At 35.5% G+C, this 22,178-nt stretch overlaps 1 protein-coding gene across 1 annotated transcript; it reads left to right on the forward strand.

Annotated features, from left to right (window-relative positions):
- The first annotated feature begins 15,266 nt into the window (after nt 1-15,266).
- Nucleotides 15,267-21,669, forward strand: LOC113777642 (protein MODIFIED TRANSPORT TO THE VACUOLE 1). The gene is made up of 5 exons (XM_027322797.1): nt 15,267-15,652; nt 16,511-17,254; nt 17,513-17,668; nt 18,057-18,989; nt 21,250-21,669. Exons 1-5 carry the CDS (start codon nt 15,446-15,448, stop codon nt 21,289-21,291), a joined length of 2,082 nt encoding a protein of 693 aa, XP_027178598.1. The 5' UTR covers nt 15,267-15,445; the 3' UTR covers nt 21,292-21,669.
- Nucleotides 21,670-22,178: the final 509 nt, after the last annotated feature.

The raw sequence follows: 22,178 nt of genomic DNA on the forward strand, positions 1-22,178 counted from the left end.
CTCAGGAACCAATTTCTACGAATCATGATCTTATTTCACGTAGTCGACACTTCGTCGACTTTCAAGTTTTATCACTATGTAGAACTCCACTTACTTCATTTTCCTTCCAACGACTCCTACTAGGTCCGAACTCCAAAACACTTGAAATGGGTATTGTTCGAGCATACCATAGTTTTCATTTCAAAAGGAACAAGTCTAAATGCCAAGTCCAGTGAATATAAAACACTCTCCTATGACTCGTCAAATCCCCTCGACCAAGTCCCATGGCTGGCTCGAATTGACAGACTTACCTATAGGACTTAGGAATTTCCAAGAATTAACATGCACACTCAATCACTTATCGTCAATGGGATAACAACCCAGGCAACATCACAACACTTCAACAATTCAAAATACTATTCATCTCAATCACAACATCAAGTTCACATTTGCAAATTCAAGGCAAATAACATGCATGGAAACTCATCAATATATCAAAGCTCCGATTCCAAGTTAGGATCGTTATCACAGTTTTCAATCACTCCTATAAACACATAAAGAAAGACAATAAGTTTTGCCCCAATAATTCGCGAAACTAAACCCAGTTCACTTGAACTCGACACGTAAGCTCGAGTTATAAAAATAATATGTATCTAGAATAGTTTTCATCAAAATTCGATGCGTGAAAACACAAAATTAAGGGCAAAACAGTGCCGAGTTCACCAATGCTGCCCGGATAGTTTTTAGCCCAAAAATAGTGAAATAAAGTGATTTTTAACCGTTAAAGTTCATAACTTTCAACTCCAATTCAACATATAAATATAGTTTAACATAATACCAAGTCACTTGAGTGAAATTTAGTCAAAAATAACACAAAAATGTGGAAAATGAAGGTTGAAAATTAACCCTCTTCATTCGGCTAGCCCATCCAAAAATTCCTCAAGAATTTCACCCATAAAACAACCATTTAACCAATAAAAACTCACTCAAATCCATATGGGATTCATCAATCATTAGCCCTTAATTATCAATAGAAAAATTTCCAAGTAAATCCAACTCACAAATCAAGAGCTCTGCTAGTATTTTAACCACTAGAACATCTAGTGGTATAACTTCAAGAAATTTACTAGATCTACCATAGATCTTACTTAAATCAAGTAAATCTATCATTTTCATGGCTAGAAATTAAAGATTAAGGGTGATTTTTGGTTCTTATCTCAAGATCTAACTAGATCTAGTGTGATTCAATCTCAAAACTTCCTTCCAAGCTTCACCCCTTCAAATTTCCTCAAGAAAGGTCAAATCTTCTAGGTTGTTTGGTGATTTCTTTCACAAATTCACAAGGAGTAGGATGGATGGTGCCCCTTCTCTTTTGGTTGCTCTCTCTCTCTCTCTCTCTCTCTCTCTCTCTCTCTCTCTCTCTCTCTCTCTCTCTCTCGGCTCTCAACAAGAAAAGAAGAAAAAGAAGAAGAAAATGGTGATGGTTGATAGATTTTCAAGTGATCTTCAAGAGTAAGATAGAGGAGGAAATGGAGAGCTCTCAAGCCTCCCTCTCTCTCTCAAAATTTCGGTTGGCTCAAGGGGGAAGAGAGAGAATGAACTCTCAAGTCTAGTTTCTTCCTTTAAAGTGTGGTAGGGGGACCACCTAACCTACTCGCTTATATGTCGCATTCTCATGCGACATCTTATCCATAACTAGATTTTCCTCAACCAACATTATCCTATCATTTTTCTATTTCTTTAAAATCTCTACATGCTTTAGATTTCATCTTAAGACTAAATTCTACATCACCACTCCAAAGTTTCACACTTAATGCTAGCCAAACAATAACCGGACAATTAATAATAAAAAATTTAACTAAGATATAAAATGACATTTTAATAAATGAGAATACAAAAAATTTGGCAAAATCACATAATATAAATATTTTCATCATTATTATTTATCTTTCAAAAATAGTAAAATTTTTAGAACTCTCACATCCTTCTCCCCTTAAAAGAATTTTGTTCTCGAAATTCATACCTTAAATCGAAAATTCCAGATATCTCTTCTGCATCCCGCTCTTAAGAATTGTAAAACCTATTCCACACTAGATATCACGTAAGTCATGTATTCTTAATCTTTTCACGAGGAGAAAGATGATAATCTTTTCACGCGTTTTCGCTAATTCAATTACCTCATTAATAAGCCAATCATAAGTAATAAAGATCACCTCAAAAAATTTGTCAATCTACGTATTCCAATCCAAGAACAAATCATGTAATCCTTACTTCAATATCCCAATGGTCCCTAAGTACTCTCAATGAACTTTAATGTCTAGTATATCAAATTCTATAAGATCTTAACAATGCAATAATTTTGTCTTACTGGGCCTTAACCCCATTAATCTTTCAAAACGGTTAGAAAGAAACCTCAAGTAATCAATAACTTAAAAACAAATCACATCCAGTTCCATACAAATGTATACAAATATCAAAACACTAAACGATAAACCTTAAAGTCAATAATATCTTATCATAGTCCCCTAGTCACTTACTCCGATAAATTCAAACCTTACATCAGATATAATAAGGTTCTTGGATTCATTCCTCTCCACAAAGAAAAAATATAGCTTTATAACAAAAATCAAAATGTTTGAAGTTTTTTTTTAAGAGAAGGACATAAAATTTTCAGAATAACGCTCGTAAGAATAAATTCTTAAATTCTTAGTTGTTTGCAAAGAGACTCTCTTAGTTAATTCTAAAGTGGAAAGGTAAGATGGAGATGACATAAAATACTTGGTTAAAACCTTTTCTTTTATAAAAGATACGATCTTAATAACTCAAATTTCATGAAAATATCGCACAAGAGAATTACCCAAATAACTTAAAAAAGAAAAACAAGATCGAAAATTCTAAATTAATTTTACAAGCACATTTATAGCAAATTTAAATATCAGTATTTAAAAAGTGTAGAAAGACAAAGAAATATATTATCGAATGAAAATTTTTTGAATTTATCATCATTTTTTTTTGTCAAACTTCACACGTAGCAGATAAAACTAGAATAGAAGGTTTTAAATATGAAGTACTGAGTTTTTTTTTTCTAAAGTCAGGTATTGTCAAAAGATAGATTAAATTTCTTCCCATAAACTATCTAGGTTATATCTAAGACTCGAAGAACCAATTTACATTCCCTTTACTCTTGGATCATTGAACCTTAATTACTAATCATAGGACAAAAGTCTTTCACCAACACATAAGTAAAAGTTTACAACTCTTAAACTCGGATTATCTTCATACACATACCATTATGTTCAAGCGTAAATAGAGTACTAAGTCATCATTGCTAACATTCATTCGTCTCATGGACTAAAGTGAATCATCAAGTTATTTCGCATCCCAAACAATGACTAACTCACATCATGATCAGACACCAATGTATTCAACATATATCTTTAAACCGTACTCCTGTACTATCTATATGCTCAATGCCATTCTCTGGTTTCCATTTCTCACACAAGTCTAAGGCAATATAGGTATAAAAAGGCAAGGATCACGTAATCATAGATGCAATACTAGTCAATTTTAATCCAAAGTACAATTATCAGATTTCACAAGATTGATGCATGTGATCACAACAGGTACAAGTAAACATATAACAAGTCCAAATGTATCAGAAATTAAGCAAGTCTGTAGTGCTAGCATAATACACATTCAAGACAAGCATCAAATTTCAAATCGATCCACCATCGATAGAAACCCTAACCAGGGATTTACTCGCCTAGGCCACGACAATCTTCATAATTTCAATCTCTTCAATTTGTTCAGCCTTAGATCTAGCACTCAAATCCTTCATGTCCTAACCTTCGCCATTACACTTTATCAAACTTTAGCCTCTTCATTTTATCTGTTAGCTATCTTTCCCTTTAGTCAATCCAGTTATGGAACTCCTAGAACTATCCACGAATTCATTAGTACACTCTTGCTCCTCGATCACACTAATTTTAGGCTCTCGGATGCGATCACTCTGCATCTTCAAAACTCCCTCAGTTCTTACACCTGAAGATAGGCTCTCTCTTTGAAAACCAAGAATTTCATTTTCAAATTCGAATAAGCTTTTTTTTTTTAAACGTAAGAAGAGCAATCAAAGTAACAAAATCTTATCAAACCTAGGATTTACATTACCAGAGCCCAAGTTCGCAATTCTTCCAAAAACTCGAGGATTGCTTGTTCAAAGCATAGGCAAATTTAGGTGCGAGAATATATCAATGTACAATCAAGAATTGAGAGACTTGGTTAGAAAACTTCAACCTCTTTCTTGGGTCCAACATATATAAAAATCCAACAAAACTCATCAATTGCTCACTAATTTCTAATTTTAAAAATCAAGTGAAATTCACATACTTGTCAAGATTGGTATGTTATAAAGTACTTGGAGCACATAGGTGTTATTTTCAACCATTGTTTGGAAATAAAACTAGTACATCTTAGTTTTTTTTTTCAAAGCGGAACTTTTCCAGTAGGTAAATAGGTGAAAAATGTGTTTTATTCCTTTGACAACTCTTTTATTTTGGTTCAAAACCATCATATGTGGAATTAACTAGCAAATCTCGGTTTCTTATCTCCGATAGCTAATACCAATATTTGCACCGATTCCTTCATTCCTACAAGTACAAAGATAATTCAAAACTCATTCAATCTTTCACTACTAATCTCTCACATAATGTTTCCTTTCGATATAACACCGTATAATTACTCAGTTTTGTTTCCAAAAATCCCATATAAGAAACTCTCAAGTAACATTTCTCTTCAACCACTAGGATACAGAAGGTTCTCCAGTTCATGTACTATTCAATTAATCCCATAGTCCGGCATCCTAAACTTCAAGCATAGGATACACTACAAAGATTTGAGGCCTATAGCTCTGATACCACCTGTGACAGCTCCACCTTCCCCTAGAGTAAACCAAAGGGTTCGGCAGGCTGCCTGCCCAACTCGCGCCAGGACTCATTCATACAATTGAATAAAATACTTCCAAAGTACTTAAATATCAATTCCATAGCTTATAACATTACTAAATTCAGCTTACAACCCAACTAACGAAATACGATCCAATGTACTTCAAATACAATCAAAATTCGTCTTACAAACTTCCAAAATATCGAATACAAAATTTAACAACCCAAAACCAGATACAAAAGAAATAGGGTCACATCCTAACTGACAGCGGCGTCACTCGGCTTCTCAATTCCTGCTAAGGAAAACAAATTGGAAAGAATGAGCTAAAACCCAGCGAGTTCCCAAAAAGACATACAGTCACATAGAACAGTTCAAATTACACTTCAAATTCACAATTTAAAGCGAGTAAATAAAGCGATTAACAACATCAAGGGGTAGGATACGGGTGGCTCTCAGGAGCCAATTTTCACGAATCTTGATCTTATTTCACATAGTCGACACTCCGTCGACTTTCAAGTTTTATCACTAAATAGAACTCCACTTACTTCATTCTTCTTCCAACCACTCCCCCTACCGGGCCCGAACTCTAAAACACTTAAAATTGGTATTGCTCGAGCGTATCATAGTTTTCACTTCAAAAGGGACAAGTCTAAATGCCAAGTCCAGTGAATATAAAACACTCTCCTATGACTCGTCAAATCTCCTCAACCAAGTCCCATGACTGACTCGAATTGACAGACTTACCTATAGGATTTAGGAATTTCCAAGAATTAAGATGCACACTCAATCATTTATCGTCAATGGGATAACACCTCCGGCGACATCACAACAATGCAAAATACTATTCATCTCAATCACAACATCAAGTTCACATTTGCAAATTCAAGGCAAATAACATGCATGGGAACTCACCAATATATCAAAGCTCCGATTCCAAGTTAGGATCAGTATCACAGTTTTCAATCACTCCTATAAAGACGTAAAGAGAGACAATAAGTTTCGCCCCAACAATTCGCGACACTAAACCCAATTCACTTGAACTCGACACGTAAGCTCGAGTTATGAAAATAATGTATATCTAAAATAGTTTTCCTCAAAATTCGATGCGTGAAAACACAAAATCAAGGGCAAAATAGTCTCGAGTTCACCAATGCTACCCGAATAGTTTTTAGCCCAAAAATAGTGAAACAAAGTGACTTTTAGCCGTTAAAGTTCCTAACTTTCAACTCCAATTCAACATATAATCATAGTTTAACATAATACCAAGTCACTTGAGTGAAATTTAGTCAAAAAGAACACAAAAAATGTGGAAAATGAAGGTTGAAAATTAACCCTCTTCATTCGGCTAGCCCATCCAAAAATTTCTCAAGAATTTCACCAATAAAACAACTATTTAACTAACAAAAACTCACTCAAATCTATATGGGTTTCATCAATCATTAGTCCTTGGTTATCAATGAAAAATTTTCAAGTAAATCCAACCCACAAATTAAGAGCTATGCTAGTATTTTAACCACTAGAACATCTAGTGGTATAACTTCAAGAAATTTGCTAGATCTACCATAGATCTTACTTAAATCAAGTGAATCTAACATTTTAATGGCTAGAAATTAAAGATTAAGGGTGATTTTTGGTTCTTACCTCAAGATCTAACTAGATCTAGTGTGATTCAATCTCAAAACTTTCTTCCAAGCTTTACCCCTTCAAATTTCCTCAAGAAAGGTCAAATCTTCTAGGTTGCTTGGTGATTTCTTCCACAAATCCACAAGGAGAAAGATGGATGGTGTCCCTTCTCTCTTGGTTGCTCTCTCTCTCTCTCTCTGCTCTCAACAAGAAAAGAAGAAAAAGAAGAAGAAAAATGTTGGTGGTTGATGGGTTTTCAAGTAATTTTCAAGGGCAAGATGGAGGAGGAAATGGAGAGCTCTCAAGCCTCCCTCTCTTTCTCAAAATTTTGATTGGCTCAAGGGGGAAGAGAGAGAATGAACTCTCAAGTCTAGTTTTTCCTTTAAAGTGTGATAGGGGAATTATCTATGTGTCACATTCTCATGCAACATCTTATCCATAACTAAATTTCCCTCAACCAACATTATCCTATCATTTTTCTATTTCTTTAACGTCTCTACATATTCTAGATTTCATCTTAAGACTAAATTCCACGTCACCACTCCAAAGTTTCACACTTAATGCTAGCCAAACGATAATCGGGCAATTAATAATAAAAAATTTAACTAAGATATAAAATGACATTTTAATAAATGAGAATACCAAAAATTTGGCAAAATCACATAATATAAATATTTTCATCATTGTTATTTATCTTTCAAAAATAGTAAAATTTTTAGAGCTCTCATATTGATTAAGATTCACACGAACAAAGCAACAAACAAAATATTTTTATGGATGAACAGTAACTCGGGATCAATAGTGCGATAAACAATAATCTAGGAACAATAATGCTAAAATAATCACTAAAGTAATTATTATAGTAATGCTACTGTATTTTTTTTTAATCAACAAAGGAAGGTAGCCATGAAATTAACACAATCAAATAATGAAGAACACAAGAAACAATGAGGAAACACACAAGAATAAAACAAATGGATGATTTAAAACCCTAAAGGCAAATAAACCCTATTTGAAATTTTTTTAAAAAAAATTAGGGTTTAGTAGTAGAACAAAGGGAAACACAAGAAATTAAAAGAGATATAATCTGTCACCTTAAGCCAAAACTCTAATGCCAACTAATATGAATTTCCCTAGGATGAGAGAAATACGCAAACCCATAGGAAAACTCCAGTTCGTAAGGAGATAGGTATAGACGAAATTTGGGTAGGGTGCCACAACTTGGGTGAATACCAAACTGATACGACACTCAATTCACTCAAAGACACCTTCAAAGTGAATCAAGATTTGAAATACTGGAGTTTTTACTCTGGATTTTAGAAAATCTCAAAGATTCAATATCATAAAATCACTCAACTAAATAACCATGTTCCATGCAATGTTATTTAAAAGAAGTAACTTCCTAGAATAAATGTATGGATCAAACCCTAATAACCAAACAAACTTGACCCAATAACTGGCCCATTAAACTCAAAGGCATAAGACACATTAGCCTTTTCATTGTCTAAAAAATAATCAAATAAACAACTTAGTTTAAACCCAAACAATAATTAATTAAAATGGAGAAATTAGGAAAATACTAAAAATCACAATATGAATTCGCGAACTAGCAAACGGCTTCTCTGACGTGCCCACGTCTTATCTGACACAAGTCTTCTGCTCACAATTTTTTTTGTGTTCAATCATAGGGTGTGCTCGTGGCTTATAGTGCGAAATCTTTTGCCTCCTTCCTTGAACAAACTATTCAGTTAATTTTGCTTGCTCCGCATTCGTACAAGGAGATTAATTCAGAAACTTCAGAGATTTCATCATCAGGCACCTCATCTAATTCTTCAGATCTAGGTCCAGCTATTTATCTGGCAAGAACTCAAGAAGAAATAGTGGTTGATCTTGAATTTGAAGAAGAAGGAGAATCTGCAGAATCATCCAAGCCAACTATCAAAACTAAAGTTAGTACTCAAACTTTGACTATTGATGACGTCCCTCTAGCCAAATGGGCTAGGAGATTCCAAGAATTCCAAGCATTGATGTCTACAAAAAAGTTCGTCTAGGACAGCAGTTTTGAAATTCTTTCAAAATCTGTTGCTAGACTCACAGGCACTCTTAAAGATTAGTGGAAAACATTGGGAGAATCAGATAAGGTTCATTTTATGACCCACCAAGACTTCTCAAAAGTGCTTAATATATTACACCAAGTCTTCCTCCCTGATATCATAACAGATAAAGAATTGAAGAGGAAGGAATTCTTTCAAATAAGGAGTTATTCTTGTGATTGGAGGGATTTAGACAAACACTTCAGAAAGATCATTCAACTCTTCTATATTCTTGGAGCAATAGGCTTTCCTAAACTCATTGCCGAAACTTTTGGCTAAAGGAGCAAAGATCTACAGTCGTCATAAATGTGAATATATTCTGGGAATGTCTACTGGACAAATAAGACAAGCTATTTTCCTTACTCTTGAAGACATATGTCACAAGAGGAGAATCATGCATCAATATCTCAAAGGAGACTCTTGCCTAAATCAATCTTGTAGAAAGCTAGAGGTTGAAACAAAAGGCAAATGCATTTCTTGTAAGAATCCTAGATGCAAATTCAAGAAGATAAAGGTATTCTCTTCTAAGTCCCCTCTATTTAAGAAGAGATGGTGATTCTTCAAGCAAAAGTAGAGAAGAACTAAGAGGAATACAGATAAATGTTTTATCTATCATCAAAAGAATCATTATGTTAAAAATTTGTCCTCAAAACAAATGGGGTATTCATCTTATCTCTGATATCCAATAGAAAATTGGAATTCTTTTAGACAAGGATGAAGATTTTGAATCCATTTTTTCTAAAGAAGAGAAGTCATCCGACCAAACAATTTTTGCTCTACAAGTTCCAGAAGAAATGTCCAATTACTATATTTGTTTGGACTATCCGAAGCAAGGCTCTATCTCATCAGCTAAATCACAGCCCCAAACTTTAGTTCATATCCTTCCAATCAAGTACGATAAACCCATTCCAACTGTTGCTTTCTTTGACACAGGAGCTGCTATATCAATGATGAACCAGTCTATACTGCTAGAAGAACTTTGAAAGTTTGAAAAGCATCAATTTAGGACTACTAATGGAAAAGTCTTTTGATACTAAATTAGTCACTCAGCTGCCTATATTCATCCAAATTCTTCGAGATTGCAAAATCTAGACCAAGATAATTGTGTGTGATTTAATAGGCAAAGAAATCATTATTGGATTTGATATTAATGGATCCAAAGGATTCCATATGATGGAATCAAATCCAAAAAGTTTTTCAAGCTGTTTATTGAAGTTCCCCGAATACATCTCCAAATGCTTAATGATCAAGTGAAGGAATTCAAGAGGATGATTGTGGAGCAATCTTGTACGAATTCTCACGTTGAGTTTTTGCAAAAGTGTTCTAATCCCTTATGGAAAAATTAAGATTTTTTTCATCAAATTACCCTTCAAAAAGAATGAAGATATCAACCCCACAAAAGACAGTCATTCTAGAATGAGTCTAGAATAGTCTAGAATGGTTATCCATGGCAGAAGTAGAATCTCAAGAATTGTTGCAGTTTGATTTGATTGAATTATCTAATTCACAATGGGTTTGAGAGGCATTCTTTGTCAATAAGAGGCCTAAACAAATTTGAGGAAAATGAAATTGATAATAAATTACCAACTACTCAATCTTTTCCTCCAGGATGATAAGTTCTCTCTTCCAAATCGAAACACTTTGTTCTCTCATCTTACTCAGGCTAAATGGTTTTCAAAATTCGATTTGAAGTATGAATTTTGGCAATGGGATATTTCTATAAAAAAAAACCAGCCCAAAACTGGTTTTTGCATACCCAATCATCATTTTCACTGGAAAGTTATGCCCTTCGGATTAAAGACAGCCCCTTTACTGTTCCAAAAGGCTATGATCAAGATTTTTCAGCCTATACTCCACTTAGATCTTATCTACATTGATGATATCCTTTTTTTAGTCCCACAATGGAAGAGCATATTCAACTCATTTACCAGTTCCGCCAAATTGTGAAAGACAGTGGAGTCATGCTCTCAGAAAAAATGATTTTGGCCCAAAATCAGATTTCTTTTCTAAGAATGGAATTTTCAAATGGATCTTTCAGCCCAGGAGTTCACATTGGCCAAGAGCTACTTAAATTTCCATATGTAAATCTCACAACCAAGCAAATTCAACAATTCCTTGGAATTGTTAATTATATCCAAGATTTTATTCCACATGTAGCACACCTCATCAGTCCTCTAATAAAGTTACTCAAGAAAAATCCGCCACCATGGGGGATATCTCAGACTGAAACAGTAAAAAAATTAGAGGTTCGGCTTCAAGACCTCCCAACACTCCATATTCCTGATAAGGAAAAAGAATTTTGCAAACCAATGCAAGTGATAAATATTAAGGAGCCATTCTCTTAGAGGAAGTTGATGGAACCAAGAAAATATGTGGATATGCAAGCAAAAAGTTTAAAGAATCAAAGCAACATTGTTAATCCACCTTCAAAGGGATTTTAGTAGTAAAGAATAAAATTAAGAAATTTTCATTCCATTTTATTGGCCATTTGTTCTCAATTGAGATGGATATGAGTTCCTTCCCCAAAATGCTCCAATTCAAACCGAAAACACTTCCACATCCTCAACTCCTTAGATGGGCCATATGGTTTTCTCTATTTTCTTTTGATGTCAAGCACATTAAAGGAAACTCTAATGTGATAACTAATTTTTTTCAAGACCAGGAGACCTCCCTCATCCTATCATGATGTTTTCTCAAGCCTCTAGTTCATCTTCCTCAAGTCCGCCTAAATACCCTCCAAAATTCTATTCCCTAGCTATCCCTTCGAAGAATCTGAGTTCATAGAATAGAGAATCATCCATGAGCTAGAAGTTTTTAGAAGCTATTGAGGATCAATCCTAAATGCTTATAGAATTCACCCTGAATACCCTTTTTCTTAGATTTTACCTAAAGATTTCCCTCAATCACTTTTATGGATGTTTTGGTATTTGTGTCACCAGTATCACATTCTTATGGAATTTCAGTGTTCCCAGTTCAAGAAAAATCTATCCCCAAACATTGATTCAATTCTTAACTTGGTTTAAATCCCTATCTTGTTAGGATAGATTGTTTCACCAACACTTAGGATATATGATTGTTCATAGGAAACTCCATTTTGATGGTACAGAATTACAGGCTTTGCCCTTATTCTCTATATACCATTATCTTTCCCACACTGTCCAATATCAAGAGGAGGAATATTCAGAAGCACAGAGGTACATCTTTCAAGAAAATAAACCATTCCTTCTGAGATATGGCTAGGTATGCATGGATCATGGAATTACCCATCAAATCATCTGCATTGGGAAAATGTAAGTGATAGGAACTCGACCCAACAAGAACCTGTCTTGAAGAACCAAGTTGATCAGGTAGTGGAAGGATCTATCTTGATTAGGTTATGGAACAATAACTACCTTGCTAGACCTAAAGAGAACCTATCCTTAGAAACCTAGTGGATTGGTTATTGGTTTAAAAGAACAAGATGATGTGATCATCTTGCCTTGAGCACCACAAGTATCCAAACTAAATACTTGATACAGTTCAAGAAGAAACTCGAATTCCTTCAAGGAACTCCATAAAAGGAGACAACTCACTTTTATTAATTCATCTCTCAAAAAGTTGTCTTACAATGGAATTTGAAAATAATACAAGTTTCCTAATTCGACTTTGGAAACACTAACAAAACACAAAACCTAACATGAAAAGACTACCTTATTTTGGCCCAACTTGAGGCTTAACTTGGCCGATTATTTCAGCACTAATTAATGACTAAATTAACACTAAAATACTGGAAAATAACATAATGACTCAAAACTTAAACATCAACAGAAATTCTGCATTAAATGTGACTCCTACACCACTTGAATGAGATGAACGCACTTCCAATCTTCATTCTCAAGTCCCTCAATATGTTTTGGGACAATTTCTTGACTTTGAACCATGCAAGCCAGAAGACTTCATGCATGTTAGACATGCCCGTTTCTAACTCAGTTTGATAGATCCTGTGCTTACATCATTCCCCTCCTCTTGAAAGCGATTTGTCCTCAGATCAAGATTTGGCCAAAAGAAACACACAACCACTTTACCGGCACATGCAAGATTCCCAAGTCCCATTTGATTTTGGTCATTTCCACTTGGAAAACATCCAACCATCAGCCTTTTTTGTGGACCAATGTTCGGATAAGAAAATCAAGATAAGACCTGAAAAAAGAAGGCGAAAAAATAAAGCAAGAAATAGGAGAAGACATGAAGATTTCATTATTGAGCATAACATCATTGACCTGAGGTCCACACCTTCCACTACTTCTGATTTAGAAGACATGTTAAAGTGATGAGTCACTGTCTTTTGTAAAATAATGGAGTGGTGAGTCATAGTTTCATTATAAAAGTAATCATCATAGCTTATGTCAACAAGCCAATATTGTATCAAAAACTCTATATAAGGAGTAGAATCCTTCTTCAAGGGACAGAGAGCTCTATGGAGCTTGTAATTAACCCATCAATAAAAATGTGCTTCACGATTAACTATGTTCCTTTCTTTCTTCCAAGCCTTTTCCTCATTCATCTATCTTAGTTTTGGTTTTGGCAAGTTGATATTATTCATACACTTGAAGGACAAACTATTTTTGGTGAAGTGCAGGATCTAATGTATGCCATGAAAGGCTTTTTGATGGTCTAGCTTACCTCCTGGGACATGTCTACTTCTTGTGTTTCTATAGGCATCCCTAGATGGTATCAAAGCCATAATAAGGAAAGGATGGATGAAGGAATAGGTAAGGAAGAATTATGGCTTCAAATCTTATATCACAGCTTACTTCTGATCCCTCTTCTCTTTCATTTCATAAGTCTACTTCTGATAGATTAGATTATGTATATGAGGTAACAGTAGAACCAGAAAAAATAAACCCAACTGAGCTACCTATAATTAATTCTTGTGCTACTTTTGTAAAGCCTTTTACTCTCCTTTGAGAACAATAAGGTCTCTCATCAGGCAAAATCCAAAAGGTGTTAAAGAATATATTCAAGTTTCTAAACTTGATTAACATCACATTCCGACCACCAAAAAAGAGCAGTTTATTACTTTGTATATTGCTCCTAATTTTCTCCTGCAGTGGAGACAGCAAGGATATACTAATGTTCATTTTGGTGTAGTAAGGCTTTCACTCTCCTTTCATGGGCAGAAAGGTCTTCCAGTAGTTGCCAGAATAGCCCTATTAGATACAAGATTTGTAAACTATCAACATGATTGCATAGCTACTGTAGAGACAACATTAAATGCCAAGACAGTGTTTATAACTCTATTTCCTAATTTTAATATGTCTCTTTCTGATCCTCATTTGTTAGATGCACTGAAAGTATAGGTCCAAATCTATGGAGTAGAACAAGTCCCAGATGCATTTGCAGCAACTCTCCATTATCAAATGTGTATAGAATTCAAAATCATGCATTAGATCTCACTCCACCAAGAGAAGAAGATGCTTTGTTGATCCAAGTTGACGAGAAACACTCAGCTTCATGCACTCATGTTCCTTGACAAATTTCCAGATCATAACTCATACAACTTCTCCCTGAGGCATGGGTTACAAATTATGAACGGCTCCATCAAACTGTTAACTAGCCTATTGAGTCTTCCAACTCAAAAATGGTTAAACGATCGGATAGAATTATGTCAATTCAATTTGACCATTCTCACTTAAAGAAAACAAGTTCCTCAACTTTCCCAGCTATTTCTATGCTACGAGTGTCTGTACAAAGCCCATATTCTCTATTTGCCCAGGTTGGAGCATATGAAGATTTGGAAGGGGCAAATAGGGAGGATCTTATTATGTATTTTGAGCAACAAAGAAATCCCATTTATTATTTCAAAGATCCATTTAATGGACACTGTTTCTTTGATATTTGTTATTGCAAGGACTGTGCTCCAGACATGTTTGAAGAAGAAGATAAGCCCAAAAGAAAGGAAAGATGGATAATTATTCCAGATGTCAAGCATCACCTAATCTAGATGATCATCTTCCAGGGTTCCAGACAATCCACAACAAACTTGATGCATCCTTTCCTAAAATACCTGAATAATGTTAACCTCCCAAAATTCCTCTTTCTCCATCAAAACTATCCCCTTATTACCAAAAATGCCTTTGAAATTCTTGAAAAAGAAATTTTGAATTTGTAAAACATACTACATAATTTTCCTTTTTTTTATTTCTTTTTTTTTTTTTGGTTACCTGGAATATGCCCCAACCCGAGCCCTTTGGACTCGAGCCGAAATACCAAACCCAAGGGCAACGTCGCAGCCCCACGCAACATTTATCCAGACAAGTCACAAGGTGCCCCAGAAAGCAGTTTCAATCTCGAGATATTTATATCCCAACGGATCGCTGTTACCATTGGACCAATCCCTTGGGGGCTATTTCTTGTTTTTGGTTACTAGTTGGGGCGATTGATGCGAATGTTTGAAAACCACATTGTTCACGTATGGGCCGGGCCGGGTTAAGTACATCATTTAATTTGGCGTCAGTGAACAGGTGTATTTGACTATTTTCCCCCATTGTCCTTTTCTCAATTTCAATCCTTCGTGCATTTCACATTCCGGTGAGAAAACAAATAATACAAGGAAGTGAATCACGCACCCTCGGCCCCTTACCCCGGGCCCCAGACAGAAGGAAAAAATAAAAATAAAAAATATTACAATCTTTAAGCAACTCTCCCATTTCAGTCCCAATCCACGGTTATTTCTCCTGCTTCAATCTCAAACCCAGATCGGCTGATTCATCGGACCTATCTCCGATTGGTCAAATTCCCAATTGGATTGAGTACTGACGCTAGTGATCATGGATCAGAGCAGGAGAGCGGTGGAGTCGTACTGGAGGTCGCGGATGATCGACGGCGCTACCTCCGACGAGGATAAGGTCACTCCGGTCTACAAATTGGAGGAGATTTGTGAGCTGCTCCGCTCGTCTCATATCGGCATCGTCAAAGAAGTGTCTGAATTTATCCTCAAACGCCTCCAACACAAATCCCCCGTTGTCAAACAAAAAGTATTGAATTTTAATAATTTCATCAAGCTTTCGTTTCTTCAATTCCTACTTTTTTTTATTTGATGTTTGGGGTAATTGATTTTATTCACATATGGGTTGCAATATTGTGTTGCATGTTAATTCCTCATTTTTTACGGCTCCCACTAGTTTTTGGATCAGTACAAAATTAGATTACGGTTAGTTTTTTCTTCGATATTTGGTGCCTGATGGTGGAGCCATGCTTCTTGTTTGTGAAATATTTGTTTCTGTATGAATAATTAAGTGTTCTCTAAATAGATATGTGAGGTAAGCTTCTATCCTTGCATTAGGAAAAATCAGCTTAAACAAAAGAGGGGGCATTGTTAATTAATTTTGACATGGACAAGCATTGCAACGAAATGCTTCATTGAAATTTACATGATGGGGTTCACTTAGTCTGGTTTCCTCTTTCTGTTTTGAATTTTTTTAGTTAATGTCGGCCAAGTTGTTTGAGTAGTTTCCAGGTGACTTAATTGAATTCAATAGATTGAAGTATTGCATGAAAGACTGAGAAAGCTTTGTAATATAAGGGAAGAGAAAGGGCCTTATCTAACTATGAAGGAAATCAAGCAACGAGTAGGCCAGATGATGTCAAGCCTTTGACTATCATTGTAAGACCGTGTATGATGATAATTTTGCTTGGTTGATTATTTAGCAAGTGTGAACCTTTTACAACAATACGTTTTGAACAATCAGTGAGCCGTGATTTTGGTTTTGGCATCCAGTAGATATGAATTCATTTTCAGAATTTTTTTGTAGCTGCATAAATTTGTAAAAATAGAAAATTGAGTTGATGTATTGCAATTTATGACATTTACGAAGAATCATTTGTTTTTCTAGGCTCTAAGATTGATCAAATATGCTGTGGGAAAGTCGGGTGCAGAATTTAGGAGAGAGATGCAAAGGAATTCTGTGGCTGTGCGACAGTTAATTCACTATAAAGGACAGCCAGATCCTTTAAAAGGTGATGCTCTGAATAAGGCTGTACGTGAGACAGCCCAAGAAGCTTTGTCTGCTCTATTTGCTTCGGAGGATAGTAAACCTTTGCCTACTGAAAGTCTTGGCAGTCGGATTCAAGGATTTGGAAATACAAACTTTGAAATGGCAACAGAAGATAAGAAGTCTTTTCTTACCGAGGTGGTTAATATTGGAAGTAGTACAATAAAGCAGGGATTTAGTAGTTTAACGCAATCCCCATCCCTCAAAAAGAATGACACTGGGACATATAGGAGTCCAAACCTACGGAGATCATTGACTACAGAAACTGATTTTGAAGATCGATATGAAGGAGTTAGATCTCATAGTGAGAGCCAGAATACTTCTAGGCTTTCTAGTAATGCTGGTTCTGGAAATTGGAGTCAGGATGTTAGATCGTCCCAATTAGATACAATTAATGCTGATTCCAGTCCAAGTTATGAGAAAACTCATGAGCATAGGCTATTGGAAACTATTGTGACTTCTGGTGGTGTGCGACTACAACCCACACGAGATGCCATTCAGATTTTCCTTGTGGAGGCATCAAAATTGGATGCTCTGGCTTTATGTCATGCCCTTGAATCAAAGCTGCAATCTCCCTTGTGGCAGGTTGGTCATTTATCCATTCTGTTGATTAGGGGATGCATTTCGATTGATACAAAGGAAGATATTGTCAGTGTAATACTTCAGTGTAATACTTCTATCTTTGTTTTTCTGAATGAATTTCTTGTGCCATCCATCTCTTGGCTTTGTCCTTCAAATTCTGGTGGCTAAAATTTCTAATAAGATAGAGCAAATTGGAATCCTTATGGTATTTTGTTACAGTTCTTCATTGTATGATTTTTTGATAGCTGCAACTTCTATCAGGTTCGCATGAAAGCTGTTTGCGTTCTTGAGGCCATATTGAGAAAAAAAAATGAAGAACATTTTTCTACCATGGCACTTTATTTTAGCGAAAACAGGGATGTGGTGGATAAATGTTCTGAATCTCCTCAGGCTTCACTTAGGGAAAAAGCAAATAAGGTATGCTTTTGTGCAGTATACATCTAGTTTCTTTTTGCTAGTTTGCCAAAGGAGAGTCTCGCACTGCAGAACTTTCTCTTCTTTTTGTTTTTTTTTGCTTTCATCCCTCTGAGATGTAGTTGGCAATGGATGAACTGTAAACATTGTTACTGAAGGGACCGTCTAAGAAACTTCAATTTAAGAGAGTGCAAGTGTTAAAATTGTGACTTGTCAATTCTGCTAATGTTGATCTGTCCTAGATTACATTGCATAGATGTTCTGTTTCTTACTCATAGATGATGATAGTCCTTGTTACAACCTATCAAACTGCAAGTTTTGTTTGCATTTTGTTATTGCTAGAACATGGAGTGCATACTTCAGTCTATGAATATGTGAGTATTTTGGACAGGTCTTGTGCCTTTTGGATGGTGAACAAACTGGTGGACTGGGCCATCAAGAGAAACCATTGAAGGCTGAAGCAACTGCTGTTCAGATGCCAGACTTGATAGACACCGGTGATGCAGATGACCTTTTTGGAACTGATGATTCAACAAAGATCCAAAATGCTTCTAGCACTACAAATATCTCGACTTCTTCTACTCCTTTGATTGATAATTTATTTGGAGAAGGCATGGGTACTGATTTTGGTGTTAGTGAACAGAAAAATGATGATGACCCTTTTGTAGATGTGTCATTCCACAACAGCAGTAATAAGGAACATGAAGCTGATATATTTTCTGGAATGGCTCTTGATAGCTCACGCATTGCTGAAACCCATGTGGCAGTTAATGAGATTAGACCTGAGTTACTTGATATTTTTGGTCCCAACTCTGAAGTTTCCCAAGTCATAGACATTCCTAACAAAGACGTAAATGACATAATGAGCACGTTGTCTATAAGTGGAATTAACTCAGCCAATGTCAAGCAAAATGGAACCTCCTGGGGAGGACAAGATTCCACAGTAAATCCAAGTCATCAGGTTTCTAGTGATGCCTTCAACAGCATTCTTGCTTCCCAAACCACCGGGACAAATTCTGATCCCATGTTTGCTTTGGGTGCTACACCATATAATATGCCACCAGGTTTTGTTATGAATCCATCATTTACTCCTCAGCAAATTAATTATACTGCAATGGCCAGTCTGCTTGCCCAACAGCAGCTTCTGGCATCCATGTCAAACTTCCAGCAGCTTGAAAAATTGCAGCCAAATCCTGGTGCTGGATCTAATGGGAGCTACTCTTCACCGCTCCCAGACATTTTTAATCCTGCTGTCCCAAATCAACCCACTTCAATGATGAGTACTTCAAAGAAAGAGGAGACAAAAGCATTTGACTTTATCTCGGTGAGTTGGGTATTAATCCTCCTTATTAGTACCTTCATATATTTTCAGAGTTTTATGTCTGCAGCATGTTGTGAAGCTTATTATATGAAGTTTGTTGGGCTAGTAAATGTTAATATTCTGATATAATTGTTGTCCACATAATTACTTGTTTGACCCTTGTTTACCTCTAGGTTAAAATAGGCCTCCCAGTGAACATGTTCTCCACTTTGTCTACTCTAGGTAAATTTTGGGGCTGAAATGGAGGAAATGAAACTGTCATAATTTGTAGGTGTTTTCAATACCTTAACTATTACGTTAAATCATATCCACAGAATACACATCATCTCCACCTTCGCAGCCGTAATCAGGAATCTTACACTTAGTGAGAACTACAGGTGCTAAATTTCATACTTCCTTTGTGGGCATCAATTATTTTATGTATGAATTCGGATATGTCAATTATGGTCATTCTTACACTGAAAGCAGCGATCAAAGCTCTAATTTTTTTGGGGGAAACATAAGCATTTTTCAGATCTATGCGTTTGGGAAAGGCAGAAAGTATAAAGGAATTACGATATTTTAGACTGTCTTGACTTCTGACACTATATTTATAGTTAATTTGTCTTCCTCCATTTCTTCCTTTTTCTCCATAGTGGAGGTCAAACATTAAAAGATGCTATTTCCATCTTAACATATTACTAATAAAAGTTCTTATCGCATTAGTTACTGGAAACTAGTTTGATTTAACATTTTGTTCTCACTCTTTCTTTTCCTTCTGATCCTATCTCCAGACAAAGTATTTAAAATCTTTGCTTTCTTTTCCTTCCATATCTGTGCAAACAAGATACCAATTTCCCTTTTGTTTTCCATTAGATAATATCCTTTCCTGTTAATCCAAATGTTGGGTCATATACTTACATTTACGCCAAGTCTATTGGGAGACCTTGTGAAAATAAGAGATCTGCAATAGCAGTAGCATATGACCAATGAACAAAGAAACATACTTTTGGTCATTGCAAATCCTATCCAGCTGTTAGATACAAAAAAACACTAGACAAACATAGGGTGTTTCAATTACGTAATGAAGAATTAAGGTGGCAATAGTAGACTGAACTGTGTTCATGGCAGAGCAAAACATGGAACATAATTCAGTTGGTAGGCACTGGTGTAATGTTTTGATTCTTTATCTGTCTCTGTTCTTCTTCAACAGTCTAAAAAATGACCTGTTTAGACTTTGCTGATTTTAAGGTAAAGCTTTTTTCTCTATGAGAAGATAGGAGGTCTCAGTCTTTTCAGGGTCCCCCAGTGCCTCTCAACAGAAAGCCCTGTTTTTGGGATGTGACATTCACAAACACCTGCACATGCATGCACACACACACACAGGTTGAGATTGAGAAGGTTTCCTATTCTTTGGTATTTAGACGACCGACAGTCCTGTGGGAAATGGCATATAAATTTTGGTCTAAATTTTCAGACACAGTCGTAGACCTATATTTCATCGTATAATTTAGGGTTTCTGACCCAATTCATATGTACATGTTTTAATTTTCTATACCGTACAGACAAGAACACATTGATTGGCCTTTTTTAAGGGATATGTTCATGTTTGCATACAAGTTAATTTATCTTTATATCATGTTATAACACTAAAAGTGAAAAAAATAAAATATACTACATTTATTAATGCTTTTCTTTTGAATAATTATGTAATCTATAGCCTTTAAACATGGTATTGTTTATTATTAAGTTTGTTTTTCTTTGTAATCTTGACATGCTTTTAGCATTTAAATACGAAAAGATTTCAGTGACACCGATGGTCTCTACGGGGTTGGGTATGATCTGCTACTAGCCTAGCGAATTATCATTGGTGGAGAAATGTGTGGTGGAGAATATGCAATGCGAGATTATATGTAGTTTGGGCTTTAACAAGGCTATAAGGTCGGGACCTTTTTTAATCTATTTAAGTTACTTTATCGAATGTGGAATTAGTTTGTGCATCTTGATTCATGTTATAATGTTGCACCATCTTCAACTCTTATCGAGATCCGGAGTTTTTCAAGAAAAGGTCCCATCGTTCAATATCATGATTGGTCAACCATTGGGATTTCTTGGCATTATATTGGCTTATTTTTCAGAGAGACTTGAGTTGGTTGCACACTGTGGTTCTCTTGGGCAGGAATTGGAAATAATTAGCCCCTTATGTTCAAAATTTTAATGGAATTGGCATCATTTTGGATATTTACATTTGTATTCACGTGGCCCACATTTGTTCCTACTGCAGGACCATGTGGCTGCTGCTCGCGATCAAAAAAGAGTAGTTTGAGTTTAGAGTTTTTTCTACTCTTGAAGGGCATTGCTATAAATGAGAGTAGCTAATTTGATAATATAGCAGGAATTGGCAGCTTGAAAGAGAAACTCTCCATGATACTCTTATCTTCGGTACCTCAGTCTCGAACATTTTGGATTCTTGATAAAGATGTGGGGAAAGCATCCCTGTTCTAGTTGAAAGGGCGAGGCCAAAATTGTTTTTGTGGGCGTATAAGCTGTATTATGGTGTATGATGAGATCGTTTATCAGTCTGTGCAGTTGGGTTCAGATTTTGTAATTGTGCAGTTCTGTCTTTTTCCGTTGTACAATATTCATAATTATCTTGTTGAGGTTAAACTTTTTTCCTATGTTATCTTTCCGGTTATCCACGCCATGTTTTGGTGCCTTTATATTTAAACTAGAAACCTCCTGTCATTTGATTTATTCCGTTAATTATTATGAGGTGAGATAGATTCAAGTTGCAAATATGCTTCAAATGGTTCGAGTGTATTCCTCAAAAGTAACATAGGACACAAAATATACTAGTGCTCTATTTTCGTTGCACAAACTCCAATCTAAGCGATCTCTCTATGGGCATAAAGGCAGATTATCATGCCCTAGCATTCAGAAAGAGTATACCAATGAAAAAAGTTTTTTATAACTGAAACGTAAAAGACACTATTTAAGCTAGTTCAGATATATTAATCTAGCGGAAGTTAGATGAGTAATCTTACTTTGCGTTCTTTTTGGTTCAAAAGGAGAGATTTCAAACTTTAAAAAGGAGTTACAATAGAAATATTAATCATTTAGGAGTGATCAACACTCAAAAATCTAATCATAAAGTAAATATTAATTTAAAAGGGGCAAGAGGGGAGTGGAGAGGAGGAAGGATAAGAGGAAGAG

This window comes from Coffea eugenioides, chromosome 7 (assembly GCF_003713205.1).
Source record: "Coffea eugenioides isolate CCC68of chromosome 7, Ceug_1.0, whole genome shotgun sequence".
Classification (NCBI taxonomy): Eukaryota; Viridiplantae; Streptophyta; class Magnoliopsida; order Gentianales; family Rubiaceae; genus Coffea; species Coffea eugenioides.